The sequence below is a fragment of the Eretmochelys imbricata genome, chromosome 2, assembly GCF_965152235.1.
Source record: "Eretmochelys imbricata isolate rEreImb1 chromosome 2, rEreImb1.hap1, whole genome shotgun sequence".
In the NCBI taxonomy this organism is placed as follows: domain Eukaryota; kingdom Metazoa; phylum Chordata; order Testudines; family Cheloniidae; genus Eretmochelys; species Eretmochelys imbricata.
The window spans coordinates 68,781,553-68,804,512 of NC_135573.1; the positions used below are offsets into that span (position 1 = coordinate 68,781,553).

The 22,960-nt window shown below is 40.5% G+C and overlaps 1 protein-coding gene across 1 annotated transcript in view; it reads right to left on the reverse strand.

Annotated features, from left to right (window-relative positions):
• The window catches only part of RP1 (RP1 axonemal microtubule associated), a 291,326-nt gene that overhangs the window by 63,329 nt on the left and 205,037 nt on the right, over positions 1-22,960 (reverse strand). The window contains exons 37-42 of the mRNA XM_077809001.1: positions 18,611-18,765; positions 15,021-15,099; positions 12,337-12,468; positions 12,004-12,185; positions 5,619-5,705; positions 273-405 (exon numbers count right to left, since the gene is read on the reverse strand). Coding sequence (XP_077665127.1) covers positions 273-405; positions 5,619-5,705; positions 12,004-12,185; positions 12,337-12,468; positions 15,021-15,099; positions 18,611-18,765 — 768 coding nt within the window. The remainder of the gene's footprint in view (positions 1-272; positions 406-5,618; positions 5,706-12,003; positions 12,186-12,336; positions 12,469-15,020; positions 15,100-18,610; positions 18,766-22,960) is intronic.

Consider the following 22,960-nt stretch of genomic DNA (forward strand, 5'->3'; position numbering starts at 1 on the left):
ATTTTGAGGTGTTCAAATGGACATTTGATGTAGTGGAAACATTAAATACATTTGCTATTTGCCTTAAAGAGGAAAGCAGTTAAACATTTTTAAGCCCTCTTAGGCTTTGTTAAAGATCCAACATTTCACACAAGTGCCTTAACCCAGGATGTCAAAAGCAACTGGGAATGACTTTTCTAAAATGTTTTATAGTCTTTCCCATCATCATGTTTATTGTAGTTGATTTACTTTAGAAAAGATTTTTTTGCTTGTTTCTTAGTTCAGCAGCATACCCCTGAGCGGTGCCTTATCTGGTCTGACTGCCGCTAGCTCTGTCACGGTCTCTGACCCATCTTCTTTAAAGAGCCACTGGTCTGCACTGTAAAAGCCCAGTTCTTGCTTAGTGTCCAGGTCTTTCAGCCGAAGCTGCAGGCAGAAGGAGAAACAATCATATTTTTTATGAAATATTTTCTTATTCCCCTCCCAACAAAAATTGACATTTCTGACACTCATTTAAAATAATATAATAGTTTCATATATAAATAATGCCTGATTTAGCATGCGGAGGAACAACTATTGCAAGGCCCAGATCCTGTAACTGGGTGCTCCCAAGTGAGCTCTTTAATGGGGCTTCATACAGACATAAAGACCCTCTGAGTGAATCCAGCTGAAGGATCAGGGCCTAAATCCATATGCTAGTCACTGCTGAACCAGAATTTTGAGTGTCTGTGTAAAGCTACAGCAGGCCTATCTGTATATACATATTTGTCCAGAGGTATTAGGGGTGATGTTCATTTACCACTATTACTAACTCTTTTATTGTGCTTTTCATCAATAGGTCTCGAAGTGCTTCACAATGTTTAATGTATTTATCCTCACAACACCCCGTGAGGTAGGGAAGTATTAATATCCCTATTATGATTCAACATATTTTTGTGTTAACTGTTTATATTTCCTTCTGCTTTTGGTTTGTTTGATGCTTGATGCTGACATTGCATATACCATAGCTGGGATTTTCAAAGGCGTTTATGGGAATTAGGTGTCCAACCTCCTTTGAAACTTATTAGGATTTTCTATGGGAAATGGGCATGTAAGGGCTCATGTCTACACTACAAGGGTTTATCTAATCTGAGGCCATGTCTACACTACAAACTTTGATTGATGCAAGTTACATTGTCATAAAACTGCCACAGTTAGTTTATTGCTTGTGTGTGTGCATACTTGGCTCCCTTGTGTCAGTGCTGAGCATACTCACCAGGAATGATAGCATCAATGCACAGTATGGTGCACCATGGGTAGGTATCCCAGTGTGCAACATGCTACCGTCCAGCGCACCGTCTTTCAGGAAGTTCTGGCAATGCATGGTGAGGCAGAAACAAACCATGCAGGGCTGACTGGGGTCAACTTCCCAGAGTACAACTGTCTTCATCCCATAATGTCATCTATATCCATAATTTTTGCACCTTTTTAAACCCACAAACCCATGCAGCCCTCCTTGCAGTCCACCATCTTTGACAGAAGCATGGAGCCTGCATAGCTCTGCACTATTGTCATACGCATTGTAACCATGGGATGCATGATCCTCCAGTATTTGCAGAGCCACAAGAAGAACCAGATGAGTAGGGAACATGATGATACCTTGGAGGACAGAATAATGTAGGACGTAGCGAGAACCAATTTCAGAGCTGTTGGTGGCATTCTTGGAGCAGCTGCAGATGGTAAAGTGCCACTTCTAGGCCTGAGAAATGAGCATTGACTGATGGGATCACATCGTAATGCAGGCTTCGGATAATGAGCAGTGGCTGCAGAACTTTGGGATCTGCAAGGCCACATTCGTGGATCTATTTGCCAAGCTTGCCCCAGCCCTCCAGAGCATGGACAGCAAAATGAGAGCTGCACTGGCAGCAGAGAAGAGAGTGGTGATTGCACTGTGGAAACTTGCAATGCTGGATTGTTACTGGTCAGTGGGAAACCATTTTGGAGATAGAAAATTCACTGTGGGGGGCATTGTCATGCAAGTATGCAGGGGCACGAATCATCTTCTGCTACACAGGACTTTGATTCTCAGCAATGTGCAGGACATCGTGGATGGATTTGCAGCAGTAAGGTTCCCAAAATGTGGTGGAGCAATAGATGGCAAGTAAACCCCTATTTTGGCACCAGACCACCTTGTCATAATGTACATTAAGCGTTGGTGGATCACTGAAGATGCTTCACCAATATCAATGTTGGCTGATCAGGGAAGGTGCATGCTATTTGCATATTTAAAACCACAGAACTATTCAAGAAATTGCAGATTTCTTACCTGACCAGAAGATTACGATTGGCAATGTATGTTGAAATGCAAGTAGTGATTCTGGGGCACCCACCCTACTCCTTTTTCCCCTGGCTCATGAAACTCTACACCAGCCACCTCAACAGCACCAAAGAAAGATTCAGTGTTGGCTCAGCAGGTGTAGAATGGCAGTTGAATGGACATTTGGTAAATTGAAGAGACACTGGAGTAGCTGACTCAGAACACTGGATCTCAGAGGCAAAAACATCCCAATGATGATAGCTGCCTGCTGCATCCTGCATAATGTCTGTGAAGCAAAGGGGCAAAAGTTGCTGGGGTAGAGGATGGAGATGGAACAGCTGTCCTCTGAGTTTGAACAGCCAGACAAAAGGCTATTAGAAAAGCTCAATGCAGAGCTATGCAGCTCAGGGCGGCTTTGAAAGAGCACTTTAACAGTGAACCACAGTAACATGTTGTGGTGTACTGCACTCTACCTGCTCCTGATGTTTTGGAACCTATTAGGAATGGTGTTGTGCTTGGTGTACAGCTATGAATATAACAGTGTCAAGGCATCTATTAATTTTGCGATGCTTGCTGTACATTTATGATTATTACACTGGGTTGTCATTGGTCTTTTGAGTTGTGTCCTAACAAAGTGGATTCTTTAAGAACTGCTAAGCACTCTGCAGCATCTGTTGTGAACTAATAAAGATGACTTGTTTTTCAAATAATAGAATTTTATTCGGTAGCAAAACCAGTGCAAAGAAAAATCTGTTCAATTTAAAAGCAAATAAATTTAAAACTTAATAAATTAATGGAACAAAACTTACCATGAGGAAAGAACATTCATGTCCATTTTACCTACACATACACAACTGTGGATTTCATAGAGCAGTGTATGTGAAACTGTGCTTGTCCTTAATATCCCCTGGGATGGAGTGGTAGGGCTAGGGATGTGGCCCAAATATCATGTGGAATGTTGCACTGGGGTGTAGGAAGGTGCTGTAATGAAGTTCTCCATGGACTGCAAAGAGAGGTGAGCCCATGATTATTGAATCTGTGGGTCCACAAGAGTCTGCAGCATCTGTGTTTGCTGCTGAGAAGCTCCATTATGTCCTGGTGCATCTTCCTCTCCTTTTCCTTCTGGGACTTTCTCCTGTCCACTCTTTCCTTCTCCAGTCTGTCTGCAATGTTCATCCTCCAGGCCTCTTGCTCGCCATCTAATGCAGCCTTGGCTTGCAGGATCTCATGGAAAATGTCCTTCCAAGTCCTTTTCTTTCTCCTTCTGATCTGGGTCAGGCATCCTTTCTCCTGCATCTCCAGTGAAATCTGGTTATAGATGTCCATGTTTCTATGGCTTGTCTATAGCTATGCTTCCACAGCCTCTTCTTTTCATAGGCCTAGAAAATCCAATATCTCCTGCCTACTCCAAGCTGGAGTGCATCCGGAGTGTGTAGCTGGCATAGTTAGCTGGGCAGTTGCACATAACAATGGAGAGTTACTAGTTGTGCTCACCAAACTGGACAATCACGAAAAGGAATTTCAAAAATTCGCAGGGTTTAAAAGGGGACAGGAGCCTTCTGATCTCTGTGACCCCTGGGCAGTGAAGTTCACAATTATGACCCAGGAGGGTTCGGTGTCAGGCATTGTGGGATAGCTGCTGTTAGGGTTGACATAAGTAACACTGTCTGCACTTGCTCTGCATCGACCTCAATACATCAATCATGACTCTATGCCACTTGGGAAGGTGGTGTTACTTAATTGCTGTAATGGGGCACTTACATCAGTGGGAGACAAATTTAAGTGTAAACACATGTACAGCTAGGTTGACACAAGGCATTTTATGTCGACCTAACTTTGTAGTATAGACCAGGCCTGGGACACTCAGGAAAATTAATCTAAATTAATTAAGGTGTGAATTTAAAGTGGATTATTTAAACTGCTTTAAACCCCTGTGTGAACACTCTCATTCAGAATTGAAGTGGCCTTAATTCAGTTTACTTTAACCACTTCCAAAATGCCAATGCTCTTCAATGAAAACTGGGCACTTAACTATTTTAACTTTGAAAAACACACCTTATTGCTTTGGCAGTAAATACTATAGTAAAGGTTATGTAGGGCCCTCATCATAATCTGACATTTTCAGTTGTTCATATCTTTATTTTTTTCCCTTTAAGTAGAAATTATCCATGTTTGGTTGTAGCCTGAAAGTAAAAATTTTGTAAAAATTTTGTAAAAGTGTTTGAAGAAAATCCATTTTGCCCATTTCTGAGTTTTTGAAGAGAAAAAAAGTATTTTACGCTAATTTTTTAAAAACACACTCTTTGACTCCAAACACAAAATGAAAAATAGCTATTGGCTAGCATATAAAAATATAGCTCCATCCACAAGCATACAAACTTTTCTCTAAGGTTCAGAGTTACAACACAAGGTACAAAACTAGCATCTACAGAGCTCCAGAAATTATTTCTTAAGCTTTAAGCATTCCACAGCAAGAATTTCTTTGTGTAGAAACTTTATATGCAAGATATTAAAGTTCTCTACACAGAAACCTTCAGCCTTAAAGATCTTAAGTGACTAAGGACTGTAGGTATACATTTCTTTTTGTAGAGTACCTGGAATGCGGATCATCAAGTACATACCAAACTTTATGTACTGGGGTCCTTAAGCATTTAAAAGGCCCCAAAGCTGAAGAATTTCATGTGGCTAAGTTTATGACCTGAAGTCCCAAACTGTTAAGTGTCTTCATTCTGCAAGGTGCTCCACGTCCATTAATGTCAAGCATTCAGCAACGTGCAGGCTCAAGCTCAAGGAGAGAGAAGACATTGTCCCACAGTCCCATTTCCATTATATAACAGTTAGCTAGCCATGAGAGAATTGACTGGATTTTCTTTTAGGAAGTTTAAAAACTAAAACTGTTGCCACTTGTGCACCTACTGCCCTGAATAGAGGTTGATTTATACATGGCCTTGAATGCTTTCCTGAATCGGGGCCACTGTGAATCAGCAGAAGTCAGTCACTCTTTTCATGCAGGACCCCCTATACCTGCTAAAAGTATGCTTCATTAGAAAATATTGCTCCCTACACTACATAGTGGATTTTGTGATATGCAGTAAATATAGGACTCAGCAAATATCAATTAATTTAACATATTCTGTCAGAAATTGCATATTATGGGCAAAACTCCCATTGACTTTAATGGGGCCAGAATTTCACCTGCTATTTCTGACACATGCTAATAAATAATATTGTTGCATTACAAAGAAGTGCTCTACATTATGTAAGGTAATGTACTTCCAAAAGATATTTTTCTATTGTTATTATGCATGGTGCATCCAGGTCAAATATAATTTATGTGAAATACCTTGTGAAGTTTAATTCCTCTTTTTAAACATGGGCCAGATAACATGAAGGAAACTTTTGTTACATCACCAATATCATCAACAGTCAACTGTGAAATAATAATAAAAAAAAGTTAACTGAAGCATAAACACCTTACACAATAATTTTGATGGCACAAGGCAAGTCTTTTTGGATTTTGTTTTGTTTTGTTTCTCTTAACTTGTTTGGAATGATGAGTGAAGAAAGCAGAATGCTGAGCAAGGAGTTCGCAAGAAGAAAAGGAGTACTTGTGGCACCTTAGAGACTAACCAATTTATTTGAGCATGAGCTGTAGCCCAAGAAAGCTCATGCTCAAATAAACTGGTTAGTCTCTAAGGTGCCACAAGCACTCCTTTTCTTTTTGCGAATACAGACTAACACGGCTGCTACTCTGAAACCGAGCAAGGAGTTGTGAATGTTACGGTGAATAAACCACAATGGTAAATCAGAAAATGAATCTGAACTCATACAGTACAGTATATATCTCCCACAAAAAACGTTGTTAACTTTACGTTAAAGAATGTAGGCTACACAGCCCACCCCAAACTGTAAAAAGCAAGGAAATTACAACTAAGCCATTCAACTACCCAGCTACATTCCATTTATCATTTCCTCTTCTCAACCTTAGTTACCTCCATTCCCCTGCTCACAGGCCACAGATCTCCATCCTCGACCTGAGCAACCAACAGGCACCCTTGAACTCTGACCATGTTTATTGGTTATATTTCCAGATGTTTTCATGATCTGGATAGGGTTGGTGGTGGCTTCCATAAATTACTTTGTACATAATTGTGTAATAGTTTTGTATTGGTGTGAGTAAATAAAAAATAGGGTCAGATTGGAAATGCTGGAGATGGCATATATTTTTCCTTCATGTTTATGAAAAAACTTTAGTGAAGAGATGATCTATATTCTAGCAATTGTTTGGAAACTTGGTATTTATTTTTATGTAGAAATTAAAGAGCTGAAATTTACATATGTTTAACTGTTTATATTTAAATTTACACTTGTGGTTGGAATTAATGCTACCCATTGGTTGTTCGGGCTGAATATAAAGATGTGTGGGCTGTGGGTGGTTGAAAGGGACTAGCTGAGGTTGAGAAGTAAGGCACAGATGAGGAGTTGAATCCTTTAACTGCTTTTTTTTATTTGCATTAGTGGTATTGCAGCAATATGTCTTAGCCCCTATATGATCCCCTTGAAAGAGGGGATTTCCCAAGATACTCATAGACTCTAAGACCAGAAGAGAACACCACTAATCTGACTTTCTGCACATCGCAAGCCACAGAACCTCACCCACCCCCTCCTGTAATAGACCCATAACCTCTGGATGAGTTACTGAAGTCTTCAAATCATGACTTAAAGACTTCCAGTTACAGAGAATCCACCATTTACTCTAGTTTAAACCAGTGAGTGACCGGTGCCCCATGCTGCAGAGGAAGGCAATAAACCCCAGTATCTCTGCCAATCTCATCTGGGGGAAATTCCTTCCTGACCCCAAATATGGTAATCAGTTGAACCCTGAGACTGTCTGAAAGACCCACCAGCCAGACACCTGAGAAAGAATTCTCTGTAGTAAGTCACAGCCTTCTCCAACTAGTGTCCCATCTCCAGCTATTGGCATTTTTGCTATTAGCAGTTGCAGATAGGTCACTTGCCAATGTAAGCAACCTTATTATACCATCCCCTTAATAAACTTATCAAGCTCAGTCTTGAAGCCAGTTGGATTTTTTGCCCGCACTGCTCCCCTTGTAAGACTGTTCCAGAACTTCACTCCTCTAATGGTTAGAAACCTTCATCTAATTTCAAGCCTAAACTTGTTGATGGCCAGTTTATATCCATTTGTTCTTGTGTCCACATTGGCACTTAACTTTAATAACTCCTCTCCTTCCCTGGTATTTATCCCTCTGATGCATTTATAGAGAGCAATCGTATCTCCCCTCAGCCTTTGTTTGGTTAGGCTAAACAAGCCAAGCTCCTTGTGTGATGTTACACTCCATATTCTTTATGGAAATATGCTTATGATATGGATATGACATAACTGAGAGGTACTTTATGCAAGATGGGTCTTGTAAGGTATCATCTGAAAGGTTATGATTTACTGAATGTGATTATCCAATTTGTATGCCTGTAACATTTCTGTATCTGAAATGAGGAATATTGACTATGTATCTGTATTTCAAATGGGTTACTTTGGGTGTCACCCCCAACTAGCCCTTCAGGTACAACAATGAGAAAGCCAGACAGTGCTAATGCCCCTTTAGCAAAGACAATGGACTGTAAAAGAGCTTAGTCTTCCTGTGGATGCTTGAGACAGCCTACGAGTAGTGGCTGCCACAGCTCTGCAGAGACACCTGGTAAGGGACATCCCTCCTCCCATTTTGGAATGCCGGTGTTTGTCCACTGGAAGACAAAGGGTTTCCGCATTACACAAGAGCTATATAAGGCAGGGGAGTGACATCATCAGGGTTCTCCTCTGTCTCTCCACCCAGAGAGAGGCTGTGAAACACCTGCAAACAAGAACTGAACTGATGGGGAGAAGGGTTGAGCCCAAGCTGGAAGGGCGTCTAGCTTGTGAGTAATAATACTTGAGTTCTCAAACTGGAGACCAGTGCAGCTGCCTTTCAAAACTTTCTGTAATCTGTCTTCAACAATTTGTAACCAATTTCTTTAGTGAAACAAGCTTAGCTTGTGTGCTTTGTTTTATTTGCTTAGTAATCTGCTTTGTTCTGTTTGTTATCTCTTTAACCACTCAAAATTCACAGTTTGTAGTTAATAAACTTATTTCTTGTTTATAATATAACCCCATTTGTACAATTCATAATTAGAGGGGTGGGGGTGGAGTAAGAGGCTGTGCATACCTTCCTCCACATTGAGGGAGGAGGCGGATTTCAAAATATACCTTTGGGTCTGCACTCCAAGGGAGGTGGACACCTGAGTGCTGGGGAAAGTCCCTTAAGCTGAGTCTTCCCAGAACTGATCTCAGTGTCTGCGTCATTCTGCAGCTTGGTGTGGCCCTGCCTGTGTATGTGCTGGAGGAGGCTTAATAGTCTGGCTCAGCAAGACAGGTAAAAAGGGTGCTCAAGCTGGCAGAACAGGCAGGCTCAAGAGTATCCCAGTACATCAGGTGGCATCCTAAGGGGGGCAACCGGTCACACCTTGAATCTCCTCATCAGGTAGGTTTTCTATTCCTCTGATCATCCTAAGAACCCTTCTTTGCATCTGTTTCAGTTTGAATGAATCTTTCTTGAACATGAGAGACCAGATGTCTAGAGTACTCTAGATGAGGTCTCACCCGTGCCTTGTATAATACTTCCCTACCTCTACTGGAAATACCTTGCCTGATGCATCCTAGAATTGCATTAGTCTTTTTCACGACTGCATCACATTACTGGCTCAAAGTCAATCTGTGATCAAATAATACAGCCAGGTCTTTCTCCTTCTCTGTCACTTCCAATTGATAATTCCCCAGTTTTTAGCAAAAAATCTAATTTTTAATCCCTAAATGCATGACTTTGCAATTTGTATTACTAAATTTAATCCCATTTCTATTACTCCAGTATTCAAGGTCCTCCAGCTCTTCTTGTATGATATTCTGGTCTGCCTCCATATTGGCAATACCTCCCAACTTTGTGTCATTCACGATTTTTATTAGAACACTCCCACTTTTTGTGCCAAGGTCATTAATAAAAATGTTAAATAAGATAGTTCCCAAGACTGAGCCCTGAGGAACTCTGGTAGTAATCTCCCTTCAGCCTGACAGTTCACCTTTCGACATGACCCATTGTAGTCTTCCCATTAATTACTTCCTTATCCACCTTTCTTATAATGATCCCCATCTCCTCCAATTTAACTAATAATTTCCCATGTGGAACTGTATCAAATGTGTTACCGAAATCCAGGTAAATTATATCTATTGCATTTCCTTTGACTAAAAAAATCAGTTATCTTCTCAAAGAAAGAGTTCAGGTTGCTCTGGCACGATCTACCTTTTGTAAAACTATTGTGACAAAGTTCCTGCTCTACCTTGGTGGGTCTTGCACTTATTGGAGGATTTGCTCACCTTGGAGCTTCACAGCAGCCCTCAGCTTGGCCATTTTTCTGAATTCATAGTCCAGGCTGACTCCTCCTGTGTCTGACCAGGAGTTGGGAGGATTTGGGGGGAACCCGGGCCCGCCCTCTACTCCGGGTTCCAGCCCAGGGCCCTGTGGAATGCAGCTGTCTAGAGTGTCTCCTGGAACAGCTGTGTGACAGCTACAACTCCCTGGACTACTTCTCCATGCCTCCTCCCAACACCTTCTTTATCCTCACCATAGGACCTTCCTCCTGGTGTCTGATAATGGTTGTACACCTCAATCCTCCAACAGTCCGCGTTCTCACTCTCAGCTCCTAGCGCCTCTTCCTCCCCACTCCTCACATGCACACTACAAACTGAAGTGAGCTCCTTTTTAAAACCCAGGTGCCCTGATTAGCCTTCCTTAATTGATTCTAGCAGCTTCTTGATTGGCTGCAGGTGTTCTAATCAGCCTGTCTTAATTGTCTCCAGAAGGTTCCTGATTGTTCTGGAACCTTCCCTGTTATCTTATCCAGGGAAAAGGGACCTACTTAGCCGGGGGCTAATATATCTGCCTTCTATTACTCTTCTATAGCCATCTGGCCCGACCCTGTCACACTATGTTGTGTTTTATCCCAATTACCATTTACCTCTCTGTCCTCAACTACTTTCTCTTTCAAAATTTGTTCCAAGACCTTGCATACAATTGAGGTCAAACTAATGGGCCTGTAGTTTCCTGGATCACTCTCTTTTCCTTTCTTAAAAAATAAGTATTATATTAGCAAGTAGTCACAGAGTACAACCGCCGAGTTTATGAATTCATTAAAAATCCTTGTTATTGGGCTTGCAATTTCATATACCAGTTCCTTTAATATTCTTGAATGGAGATTATCCGGGCCCCCTGATTTGGTCCCACTAAGCCTTTTAAGTTTTACTTCTACCTTGGATGTTGTAATTTCTATTTCCATACCCTCATTTCCATTAGCCACCCTGTCACCCTAAGCTCCTCATTACCCTTATTAAAAAATGAGGCAAAGTATTCCTTTAGGTATTAGGCCATGCCTATATTATTTTTAATCTACATCCCATCCTCAGTGTTTAGCAGTCCCACTTATTTCCTTGTTTTCTTTTCATTTATATGGCTATAGAACTTTTTACTATTGGTTTTAATTTCCTTTGCACTTCCATATCTACTTGGATTTTTCTCTATACTTTTAACTTTTTCTCTGTACTTTCTGATCTCCAGGAGGTAGCTTTTCTTGCTGATTGTTCCCATCTTCCATTCCTTGTAGGCTGTCTGCTTTCTCTTAATAAACTATTTGAGATGCCTGCTTGTCCAATTTGACCTGCAACTCTTCCCTACAATTTTTCCCCTTTGCTTGGGATGCAGACTTCATATAGTTTCTGCAACTTTAACTTAAAGTAATTCCAAAGCTCCTCCACATTCAAGTCCTTGAGTTCTTCGGTCCAGTCCACTTCCCTAACTAATTCGCTTAATTTTTTAAAGTTTGCTGTTATGAAATCAAGGACCCTAGTTGCAGATCTGGTTTTGTTTAGCCTTCCATTTAGTTTAAGATGAATTGGCTCATGATCACTCGAACCAAGGTTGTCCTCTACAACCAGATCTTTTAGGAGGTCCTCACTACTTACCAATACCAAATCTAAAATGGCATCACCTCTTGTTGGCTCAGTGACTATTTGGTGAAGAAATCTATCAGTTATCGCATCCAGGAATATCTGACCCTTACCATTATTAGTAGCACTTGTCTTCCAATCTATATCTGTGAAATTGAAGTATCCCAGGATCACACAATTCCCAGTAGTATTTATTTAATTAAAAATATTAAAGAGGTCTCTATCTATATCTATATCAGATCTTAGGGACCTCAAGCACTATCCCAGTGGAGCTTCTGGTAGCTTTCCTCCCCAACGTGATTTTGACCCAAACTGATTCTGTTTTATCCATTCCACCACTGCTAACGTCTTACAGTCTATCTCATAATTAATATACAATGCTATTCCACCACCTTTACCTTTATTTCGGTCTTTCCTAAACAGCACATACCCTTCAATACCTGTACTCCAGTCGTGACTACTATTCCACCATGCTTCTGTTATCCCGATAATATCGGGTTTCACTTCCTGTACCAGTAGCTCTAGTAGTACTGTTTTCTTGGTGCATGGGAGATGTCAGATATCAGCTCTGACCAATAAAGCAATCTGTGTACACAATATGGCACATAGAAAACACAATGTACCTTTCCCAGTTACACATTGTTAAGATCCATATAAAATATAATAAAAAGAAACTAACCAAAAAAGGGTCATTTTTCAGATTTTGAACCTTCTGTGCAGCAGATTTCCCTTTTGTTCCAAACACAACAACTTGAATATCAGGAACTTTTTCTGGTATGTGTGTACAGTACACCCACATTTGCCACCGTCCTTTGCTTTTAGTATCAAAGTATTTTACTGGATCAGATGTCACGGTCATTTCTATATTTATAAGAAATATATATTCACAATACATATCTTTCTTATAAGTCACCGTAAATCATTACATTAATTTATAAATTGTAATTTACTCAAAAATACTTAGTCATACAACACTAATCTGTGTAAGCAAAAAACATTTTGTTGGCATTACCTTTCAGTGGAATTACTAGTTCTGTAAAATCTTTCTTTGAGTGTTTGCTGATCCAGTCATTGTGTGCAAAGACATGAGTGGCAAAAGGGTAACTTTCTTCTTTTATAACAATTTTTTCCAAGAACCAGTCATCTGATTAAAACAAATATATTAATTTATTGCATTTCAAGTAACAATGATAAGCTCTGCCTACACTGTCTGAAGCTTCTGATTTAAATAAGAATGCAGAGGACTCAGCAACTCACAGAAGACATGTAATACTTCCCAGGTTTGGGGCTACAGAGATTTCTTATTTGTGATTATAACTCACGTAGCTCAAGAGTTTTCTCCTCCTCCACAGGAGGAATATTACTCACCCAAGAATGCAATAAATACATGTTACACTGTAACCGTGTGACATGACTTGTTTGGCAACATAGGCAGGAAACAAAAGAAAACTAATATAAAGAATGTTTTAAAAATGGCCCTTTTGCGTATAACAATGAATTATTCCAGGACTGGTGTATTATCATCAGCCTTTGAGGATTAGAAATGAGAAAAGTCCACATACATCCCCGCTGAAACTGAAGCTACTGGCTTGAGGCACTTGAACCGCACTTGGTTCTGACATATCTCTGACTGTTTTTCAGCTAATCCTAAATAGGAGGAAACAATTTTGGTGAAATCCTGGCCTTACTTAAGTCAATGGCAGTTATGACTCTGACTTCAGTGGGGCCAGGATTTCACCCTTTCACTTTAAGCAATAAGAGGCAAATAGCACCCTGATATGGTTTTTCCTATATAAATTACTTGAAACTCCATGAATTTGGCTCCTGAATTTTCCACATGTTCTTGCTCTCAATGGTGGGCGTAGGGATGGAGAACTGGGTTTGCCAGTCTCAGAGATGGTCTGCAATTTGCAGATCTCAGGAGATCTGGAGAGGCCAGGGCTACCTGCATCTCTTCTCTGTGTCTCCACATGGCCTGTTGGTCCACATGGCACTGAGAGTCCTGAAGGAGCCATGATCCCACACTGTCCCCAACTGTTACTACCTACTTTGAAGTTCCAAGCATTATTTACATTGAGAATCGGAGGGGAGTTGGGAGAAATGATGCTGCAAAGAGTGTAGCTTTCTCTGCCTGCCACCCCACCCCAAATCCCCTTAAACACCTGTGAATGGATTTCCATAGGAAACGAGGACAATATTTGGGAGCCAGCACGCCCCCTCTTCCATGCTCCTCTTTTTACCTCAACTGATTGATCTTTGTTCCTCTCCCTTGGTGGCAGAGGAGGAAAGCATTTCACCCTGAGTGATTAAAGATTTATTTTATACTTAATAAAAATGTCGATAATTTTAAAAACGGAAAAGTTAAAACAGTGTATGTGTGTATTGGGGGTGGGGAACGATAGCCAAATGAGATGCAAAACAAGAAAAAACAACATACTTTTGCTGGAAAACAAAAATATTTGCTGAATCTACTGGCAGAACCAAATATATCAAACAAGCCACTTATTGTAAGAAACAAACAAGAAATGCCTCATAATTTTTCACTGTGTAATTCACTGGATACTGCTTATGATTCTCCTATAGTACATTGAGCATTTAAGTGAAACCAGGTTATATACAATATAACACAAAACACAGAAAAAACCTGAAAAGGTCCAGCAATTTCAATTTTTTCACTAGTTTCCAAATAGAACAGACCTCATTAAACATATGATCTGTAATCATAATTTTAACAGATGTTTTTCTGAATTTCTGACCCCCATTACATCTGATGATAATCAATGTTATTATATGCAAAAAGAAAAGGAGTACTTGTGGCACCTTAGAGACTAACCAATTTATTTGAGCATAAGCTTTCGTGAGCTACAGCTCACTTCATCAGATGCATACTGTGGAAAGTGTAGAAGATCTTTTTATATACACACAAAGCATGAAAAAATACCTCCTCCCACCCCACTCTCCTGCTGGTAATAGCTTATCTAAAGTGATCACTCTCCTTACAATGTGTATGATAATCAAGTTGGGCCATTTCCAGCACAAATCCAGGTTTTCTCATTCCCCCCCCCTCCACACACACACAAACCCACTCTCCTGCTGGTAATAGCTTATCTAAAGTGACCACTCTCCTTACAATGTGTATGATAATCAAGGTGGGCCATTTCCAGCACAAATCCAGGGTTTAACAAGAACGTCTTGGGGCGGGGGGGTAGGAAAAAACAAGGGGAAATAGGTTACCTTGCATAATGACTTAGCCATTCCCAGTTAAGTCATTATGCAAGGTAACCTATTTCCCCTTGTTTTTTCCTACCCCCCGCCCTCAGACGTTCTTGTTAAACCCTGGATTTGTGCTGGAAATGGCCCACCTTGATTATCATACACATTGTAAGGAGAGTGATCACTTTAGATAAGCTATTACCAGCAGGAGAGTGGGGTGGGAGGAGGTATTTTTTCATGCTTTGTGTGTATATAAAAAGATCTTCTACACTTTCCACAGTATGCATCCGATGAAGTGAGCTGTAGCTCACGAAAGCTTATGCTCAAATAAATTGGTTAGTCGCTAAGGTGCCACAAGTACTCCTTTTCTTTTTGCGAATACAGACTAACACGGCTGTTACTCTGAAACCTGTTATTATATGGTATTTGTTACAATGCAATGCTGTATATTTCAGGCACATAGTTTATTTTAAAATAAAGTACCTTTTTTAAAACTTTTAAATCCAACAAGAACTTGGTTCAGCTTGCCAAGGTGAACTGCTTTGATTCTGAAAACATCCACCTGCAATTTGAGAATAATTTAAATTGTAGTTTTGCACTGGTAGGTATGTAAGACTTATGAATTTACCTCTGCATAAGTGGACATTGCTTTGTATGTTAGTGCACTTTACTTTACCCTTGTCATGTCATTCCATTTCTTTCAAGTGCATAATAAAACAGTATGTGCTGTAATTGATATTTCCAATGTCAGTGACTAGTGTGACTTTTCTGATGAATTTTAAAGTATCACTATCGTTAATAAACAGTATTTTCAGCAACTTTGATGCTCAGCTTGAAGTTCCAGTAAGATGCTGAATTCTACTAAGCTTGTAGGATGAAATAACTAAATTGGATGAATTATGACTGTTATAAGAAGTAACATTATACCTATGTATCTATATTACGGTTTTTTATGGAAGTTATCCCCATCACAGAAAAGAGCTTCTCAGGTACCTTAGATTTGCATGGTGAAGAGCTTAGTGAACTTAATGGAGTCTTTTGATCTTCTTTCCTGGTATCAGACACAGACACAAAGTTCTTGGTTTGTTTGTTTTCTCACTCTTTTTTCAAACATCTCTCTTCAGTCTGGTTAGAGGTGGGAAAGTTCTCATAAAAGCACATGCTTAACTTTAAGCACACGCGACTTAGGTAGCTGCTTAAAATTAAGGGCATGTTCTATTGAATATAGATGGGATTACTCGTACTTAAAGTTAAGAATGTACTTAAATATTTTGCTGACTCAGGCATCCAAGATCAGGATCTTGAAGCATGCAATAAATAATTGAATTAGTCTGACCTCCTTGGGAAACTTGTTCCACAACAAAACCTCCACAACTAAGGTTGCTTTATCTCTGGTGCTCATGAACTTCTCCCAGGCTTTGCTCTTCTAGAGAGGAACCGTTGTCCAAGTGAGTTCTGAATGAAGATGCAGTTGCTGATGTAGCTTGATTCTGACCCAGTAATGGCTTTTAAGATCAGGCCAGAGACTTGAACTGGCAGTGGAAACCCTGCACTGCTACCATGTTCAGTGCCAGGTACAATGGATTATGACAGCCCAGCCTGGAGGCGATGAACACATGGATTACTGTGGCCAAATTCTCATCTGAGAGGAAGTGTGAAGTATCAAAGTCAAAAAAGTAGGTGTTTTGTCAGATTGTCATCAGGGAAGATAGGGTAAAGAATACAGTAAGGAGAGTAGTGAGCACCATTAATCCAAAGAGTGCTGTGATTACTTGAGCTCTAGAATCTTTAAACAATAAGTACAAGATCAAGATACTGGACTCCAGTAGATGGAAGAGTCCTGCTCCAGGTGACGTTGTTGCTCCCCTAACCAAACATATCCGAGAATAGGAACAGAAATTAGATATGCAAAAAGAAAAACTTGAGGACTCAAAGAACAGGAGTCTCTTCATTGTTGGAGTCAGTCAGCTGAGTCAGCACTCACAAAATCAGTGAGTCAGTCCATGAGTTTCCTGTCTCAATGCATTATTCTTAAAGGGTACTTTAAAAGTGAATTTATTGCAAGGAGAATAAAGAAAACGCAGAAGCCTTATATACGCAGAAAGAAAACAGAACCACCTCCCTTCTCAGCCAGCACTAATATTTTATGTCTCTACCAACTGCTTGTGGAATCCTGCTTTCTCTAAGTATCATCCTCACCTACCTACCAAATAGATGGCCCCACTGCATTCCGTACATTCTCCTTCAAAGCCTGGGTAGCCCTACAGTTCTAAGTCCTCTTTAACTACTGTCTCCTGATTTCCTTTGTAAAGTCTGAGCAGGGAATTAACTCCGTACTTGTTGGATATCAGGTAGGGCTTTACACTCTGCTGCAGAACTGTACAAATTAATTAGACTAACTGGAAGGCTGAAATGAGCAGCAAAGATCCAGTTTGTTTTTCATAAAACCTGGCTTCTGAAACTTTTAAGAATGAAAATCAGCAGACAAAATGAAGAGAGGAGGGTTTAGAGCACAGAGAGAATATATATCAAGTAGAAGATTCTTTGAGGTACTTCAGCTACAAAGACCAGATTAATGTCTATCTATTAAAGTAAAAAAAAAAACAGCAAAAGGTTTTATTTCATATGTTCTTGTGGACTTGTTATTATTAGTGGATGCACAATAAAGATGGAAAAAATTCAAAATACAAAAGTAGAGAGATAATGCAGATGTATGAATCAAAAAGACAAACGTCAAAAGGACTTAGGTAGGCATCACATATTTTAGTCCTTCAACAGCTGATAGATCAGCACACAGTAAGAAGCCATCAAGTAGGTGTGCAACGTTCTCAACAGCACAAGAGTTTCCCATGTCCCCAGGTGTGGTCATTTGCTGCACACCTCGCCACCCCACCTTTGAAATAATTGAGCTTGCACCAGACAGAGCATGGCAGCTCAAAGCCAGGCAGTCTCTCATCAGGCGCGTCATGAGGAAGGAGTTTCTTACAGTGGAAGCAGCTCGTTCCCATTCTGTTCACCACAATGTGGAAGCATCCGCTGTAGAGATGGTCGGTAAAGTAGTCCAGATTGGTTTTCCGCTGATGAGTTGGGGTCAAGGTGTCTCCCATATATCTTTGCAAAGTGGCAGTCATGGCAACTCCTGGATTTTGACAAGGAGGTTCTCCTCATCATGTCCTGGGGTGACTAAAGCAGCAAGCGTTAAACAGAATCTGGATAATCTTAATTCTAGTTACAGTGGTACTGGAGCAGTATTCATTGGTTCTTCACTTTCCATTCTTCAGCATTCGTTCAACACCACTCAGTGTTGAGGAGCTGTCAGCTGCAAAAAGCTTAGTAACACAGAAATGCATGTAGGTTCCTTATAGAGTGATTTTACATTGACCTTTGATAAAAATGTAACTATGTCTTGCAAACCTGAATTTGTATCAGACACTGAGGTCTAACAAGGTATCTGTAAGATTTTGATCTGAAATTTTCTTTAACTGTCCTATGTGCTATTCTCTTGCCAACAGTTGTTTCAGGATTTTTTCTGCAAAAGTTTTTGAATTCTCAAAAACCAAGAAGATTTTTGCAAGGTTAATAAGGAATTTCTGAAAGGAGAACTAAAGAAGGCGAATGAGGACTGGAATGAGACATTTGCCTTATTATTATTTATTGTTTATATTGCTAGGTAGGGGTTCATGATGGTTCACAAAACACACAGTGCCCTATTCATTTAATCAGGCACAACACCAAGATATCTTATAGAGAGCTATGCACTTCCACCAGTGGTGCAGTTGGCCCATAGTTTAGATAAGTCACTGCACCAAGGGGGTCGTAATCTAATTTTCTGAGCAAAAATACTTCATTAATTTAACTCTCTCTCTGTTGTGCAAGTTGATGGTGCAGAAGAGCAACCACATTTCATCCCAGAGATGGTTGTCACTTAGTAGTTAGTAAAATGATCCCTATATGGAATGGGCAGGCTGATCAAGTACTTTTAACATCCTTGAGCATGAAAAGCGCTAATGTAAATATGCGGTATTATTAAGGAGACATTTACAATTTCAATTATTTTTCCTCAGTTCTTTTACCTGGCCTCTGGCAAAAGTGATGGGTCCACTTCTTGAATTATTAAGCCATCTTTTCCCGGAGTCACCTCTTGCTCCTTGAATACAAAGATAAGCCTCTCCACTGGTATCTGCTTTCTTTATGTCTCCAGTGTGCACATGAATGGAATATTCCACAACTAAAAGAAAATTTTTAAACCAGTCAGTATAAAAGAGAAACTCTGTGTCATCTTGTCTCATAATTGGGTTCCTTATGAAAATGCTTAGGTTATGTTGTATTGTTTTATGGGAGGATCACTTGATATATTCTTAAAAAGGGAAAGGCACAGTACCACAAAATGGCACTTTAAAAGTTTTTAATTAGAGGCAGGGTCTGTATAGAATGCAGTTATGCCGCTCCACAGATAGCTACATAGTTCATCTTTTTGTCAAGTTATTAAATATTATTTGTATTATGGTTGTACCTAGAGGCTTCTACCAAGATCAGAGTCCTATTGTGCTAGGCACTGTACAAACACACAATAAGGTATGATCCCTGCCCCAGGTAGCTTACAATCTAAATATACAAGACAGACACAGCGTGGGAAAAAGTATTATCCCCATTTTATACAAGGAGAAGTGGGTCACCTCAGATTAAGTCCCTGACTACATTACAGAAATTTGCACGATTGTAATTTAGTCAGTATATTTACACTGTCAATATAGTTACATCCTAATGGAGTCACCCTGCTGTGATGTAAGGCAGGGTTGAAACCAGTGCATCTTAATCCAGTAGATTAATGGAGTAAACTGCATATAAACTGGTATAAATTAATCATACAAAACAAGGGGATTTAGCCACACTACTAAGAATTCCAATGAGAGTTGTGTGGCTAAATCTAATATTCAGCTTTGAAAATCTCAACCTTAGCTCCTGCTTACTACAGTTACACTTGATTTGGAAGGGGTGAACAGGGGAAATCCTTAAACAGAAGAAGCAGCTAATTGTTTCCTCTGCTCAGTATCTGAATATTAATTATTAATACTTGTATTATGTCTAGAAACCCAAGTCTCGGACCAGAACACCATTGTGCTAATGAATAATGTACAGACACAGAACAAAAAGATGTTTTTAGTTCTGATAGAACAGTATCCTAGAGCAGGGGTCCCCAGTGCAGTGCCCGCGGGCACCACAGTCTTCTAGGAATAGGAATATGGATGTTTTCAGAAAGGTTGAGAACCACTGTCTTAGGCAAAGTAATGTAGCAAATCTGTGGCCAGCTATACACCCAGGCTATTAGGAACTACAGGGAGGCAACAATGACTAACTATCTCAGATCCTTCTGCTTTAGAAGCATCAACTTGAGCTAAAGAAGACCCTGTTAGCTTTAGCAATATGACACTCAGATTCCTTTCAGAAGGGGAACTGGTATATTTGTAATTAATTATCATTATTACTTTTAAATAATAAGCCATTTTATCCCACAATTGTCACACTTTAGGTTGTGGGTTCATCAACCAATACACACACACTTTGGTGTATGGAAGGGCAAATAAGCTGGCTGATGAACTCACATCCTATCACAATTATTGTTTAAGGCTTGATTTCAGAGGTGCTGAGCACCCAAAAATTCAATCAAAGTCCACAGATCTGCCAGGATTTCAGAAGTTTCAGCTCCCACTCATGCCAAAATCATCACCAGTATGCTGTAGAAATGAGAGAGGCTACAGAATTTAGGTCCAGAATGCTACAGAATATACAGAAATTGTATTAAAATTCACAGAAGATCATGAGGTCTTTATTACAGCAAGTTTCTTGGATTCCCCATGATACACTTATGGAAGGTTTAAGAGTGATTGTTAAAAACACACTGTGAAAAATTAAGAAACCACAAGCTAAAGCTGTCGTTTATTCTCATGCGTAGGTGATGGCAAAAGAGAAAAAAAGAGTGTTCTGCAAGATATTTATTTTTAAACTTTTCCTACAGCTCTTTTCACAAGCTGGTGCTATTCAGATTGAGTGTTATAAAAAAAAAGGGTGAATCCAAATATTGTGACATCTTATACAGTCATTTTTCTAATCCTTTTAAAATATAAAAAGTTCATGTCACTGAAGTAAGGGTTTTACAGGCCAATTTTGCATACTGACTGAGTTTAACAAGTAATAAGGGCTGTATCTATCCACACTGGTAACATTTATGTACATGTTGCAACACATTTCTGCTAGGTGGAAACATTTTTGTTTCTCTTCATCCTTTGACTATGCGGGGATGGCATGTAAAGAAGCCTCTTTTGTGAAAAGTAACTTTCATTTCAGTGTGGCATTATTTATTGTATTCAAGGACTCCCCCATCACTTTTAAAAAAATTAGTCTAGGTCTTGATCCAGCAAAGCTCTTGATGTCAACTGGACTACTCATGTACTTGAAGAAGGTGCTTAAGTGCTTTGCTAGATTGAGGCCTGGTGGACTCTCTTTAAGGTGCCTAAATATGCTTAGGGGTGTAAATTAGCCTACCTATACTGAAGTAAATGGAGCTGCACTGATTTGCACCAGCTGAGGATCTGACCCACACATTTTAAAGCAAATGATCTGCCTAGGTGATATTTTGGCACCAAGTTGTTCTGCCTTTGGAAAAACTAGGGTTTAAGATGCAGGATTCTCTGGGTCAGCAGAAACAAGATATGTCATTGTTGTGATGCACCCAGAGCCTAGTCCTGCTTACCTTGTTCATGCAAGTAGATCTATTGAAGTCAGTAGACCTCTTGTTTGTGTAAGGAGTGTCAGGATGAGCTCCACCCTGACATCTGGTGGTGAGGTGTGGCAAGTTGTGGAAAAGAACTTCAGGGGCTGATCTCATTTGCATAGGCACACCCACCCCGCCTAGAATGAGGCCATAGCTGCCCAAATGGTCACTTTGGCTGCTGTGGGATCCCCAGTGTCTCTGTTATTGGGGCAGGAAGAATAAATTGTTATTACGCTGATTATGGGAACTGTGCTTGGAACTGTACTTGGCCTTTTGTTATGATGGAGGGACTCACCATCAACTAAGTAGCACTCGCTAGGCAAGGGTCATGGGTTTTAAAACTCTGTGAATGGAGAGAGGCTGGGGACAAGTGTTAATACTTGGTGGCATAGGCCCCTTGGTGAGGGCCTTATATGCTAATTGCACTTTCTCTTCTCTCCACTGTGGAATATCAGAGCTAATTTTGATTCCATTAGGAGTCTAGTTATAGGCTGCTGAGCTCACTTTGGGCTAATAGTGCACCAGCACTGAGGCTCCCCTACTACAAGCTGAATTCACCAAAGAACTGAACTGACTAAGAGCTGAAATCACTGAGCATTGTGTTAAGTAGTGAGGGAGCCTGAAGATATATCGTGGAGCAGTTTGCGGGATCGCTGGAGTGCCTTGTAGACAGGCTGGTGGAGCAGTGTGTAGGACGGTGGGAGCTGCTGGTGGGACGCGGAGCAGTTTGTGGACCGGCTGGTGGAGCAGTTCGTGGGACAGCAGGAGCTGCTTGTGGGCCGCAGAGCGGAGCTGCGCAAAGGAGTTTGTGGGGCGGCTGGCAGAGTGGAGTGGAGCAGAGGCCTATGGAGCTGCGGGGCGGTCAGCTTCAGATCATGTAAGGTGCCTCTTACCCCCGTTCCATCTCCACCCAGGTTGGGAGGTAAAGCTCCACAGATAAACTTTCGAACTCTGGGGCTGCCCTGACCAGGGACAGAGACTTTTGGGTCATTGGACTTTTGGGACTTTGGGTGACTTGGGGTGCTGGACTCAAGAACCAAAGGGAAAGGGGCATGCCCCAATTTGCTTGGGGTGGGTTTCTTGCTCATGGGTTGTATTATGAATCCTGTTGGTGGTGTTTCCCCAGCATAATGCCACATTGTTTCTCTCTGTTATTAAAAGGCTTTTTGCTACACTCAGACTATGTGCTTGCTAGAGGGGAAGTATAGCCTCTTGGAGGCGCCCAGCGGGGGTGGTATATATTTGTCCCAGGTCACTAGGTGGGGGCTTGAGCCGGTTTGCATTGTGTTATTGGAATGGACCCCCTAGATAATGAACCCGGCCCTTGTTGCTGCCAACTCTGATGGGCAGAAGGGTTACATTTGAATGAAGTGAGAAGGATTTTTATTCATAGATTTCAAGGCCAGAAGTGACCACTGTGATGATCTAGTCTGACTTCCTATATAACAGACCATAGAACTTCCTAAAAATAATTCCTAAAGCAGATCTTTTCGAAAAAAACCATCTGATCTTGATTTAATAATCGCCAGTGATGGAGAATCTACCACAATCCTTGGTAAATTGTTGCAATGGTTAGTTAACATCACTGTTACAAATTTACAACTGATTTCCATAGACTACACATTAGCTTAGACTATGTCTCAGATTTCCA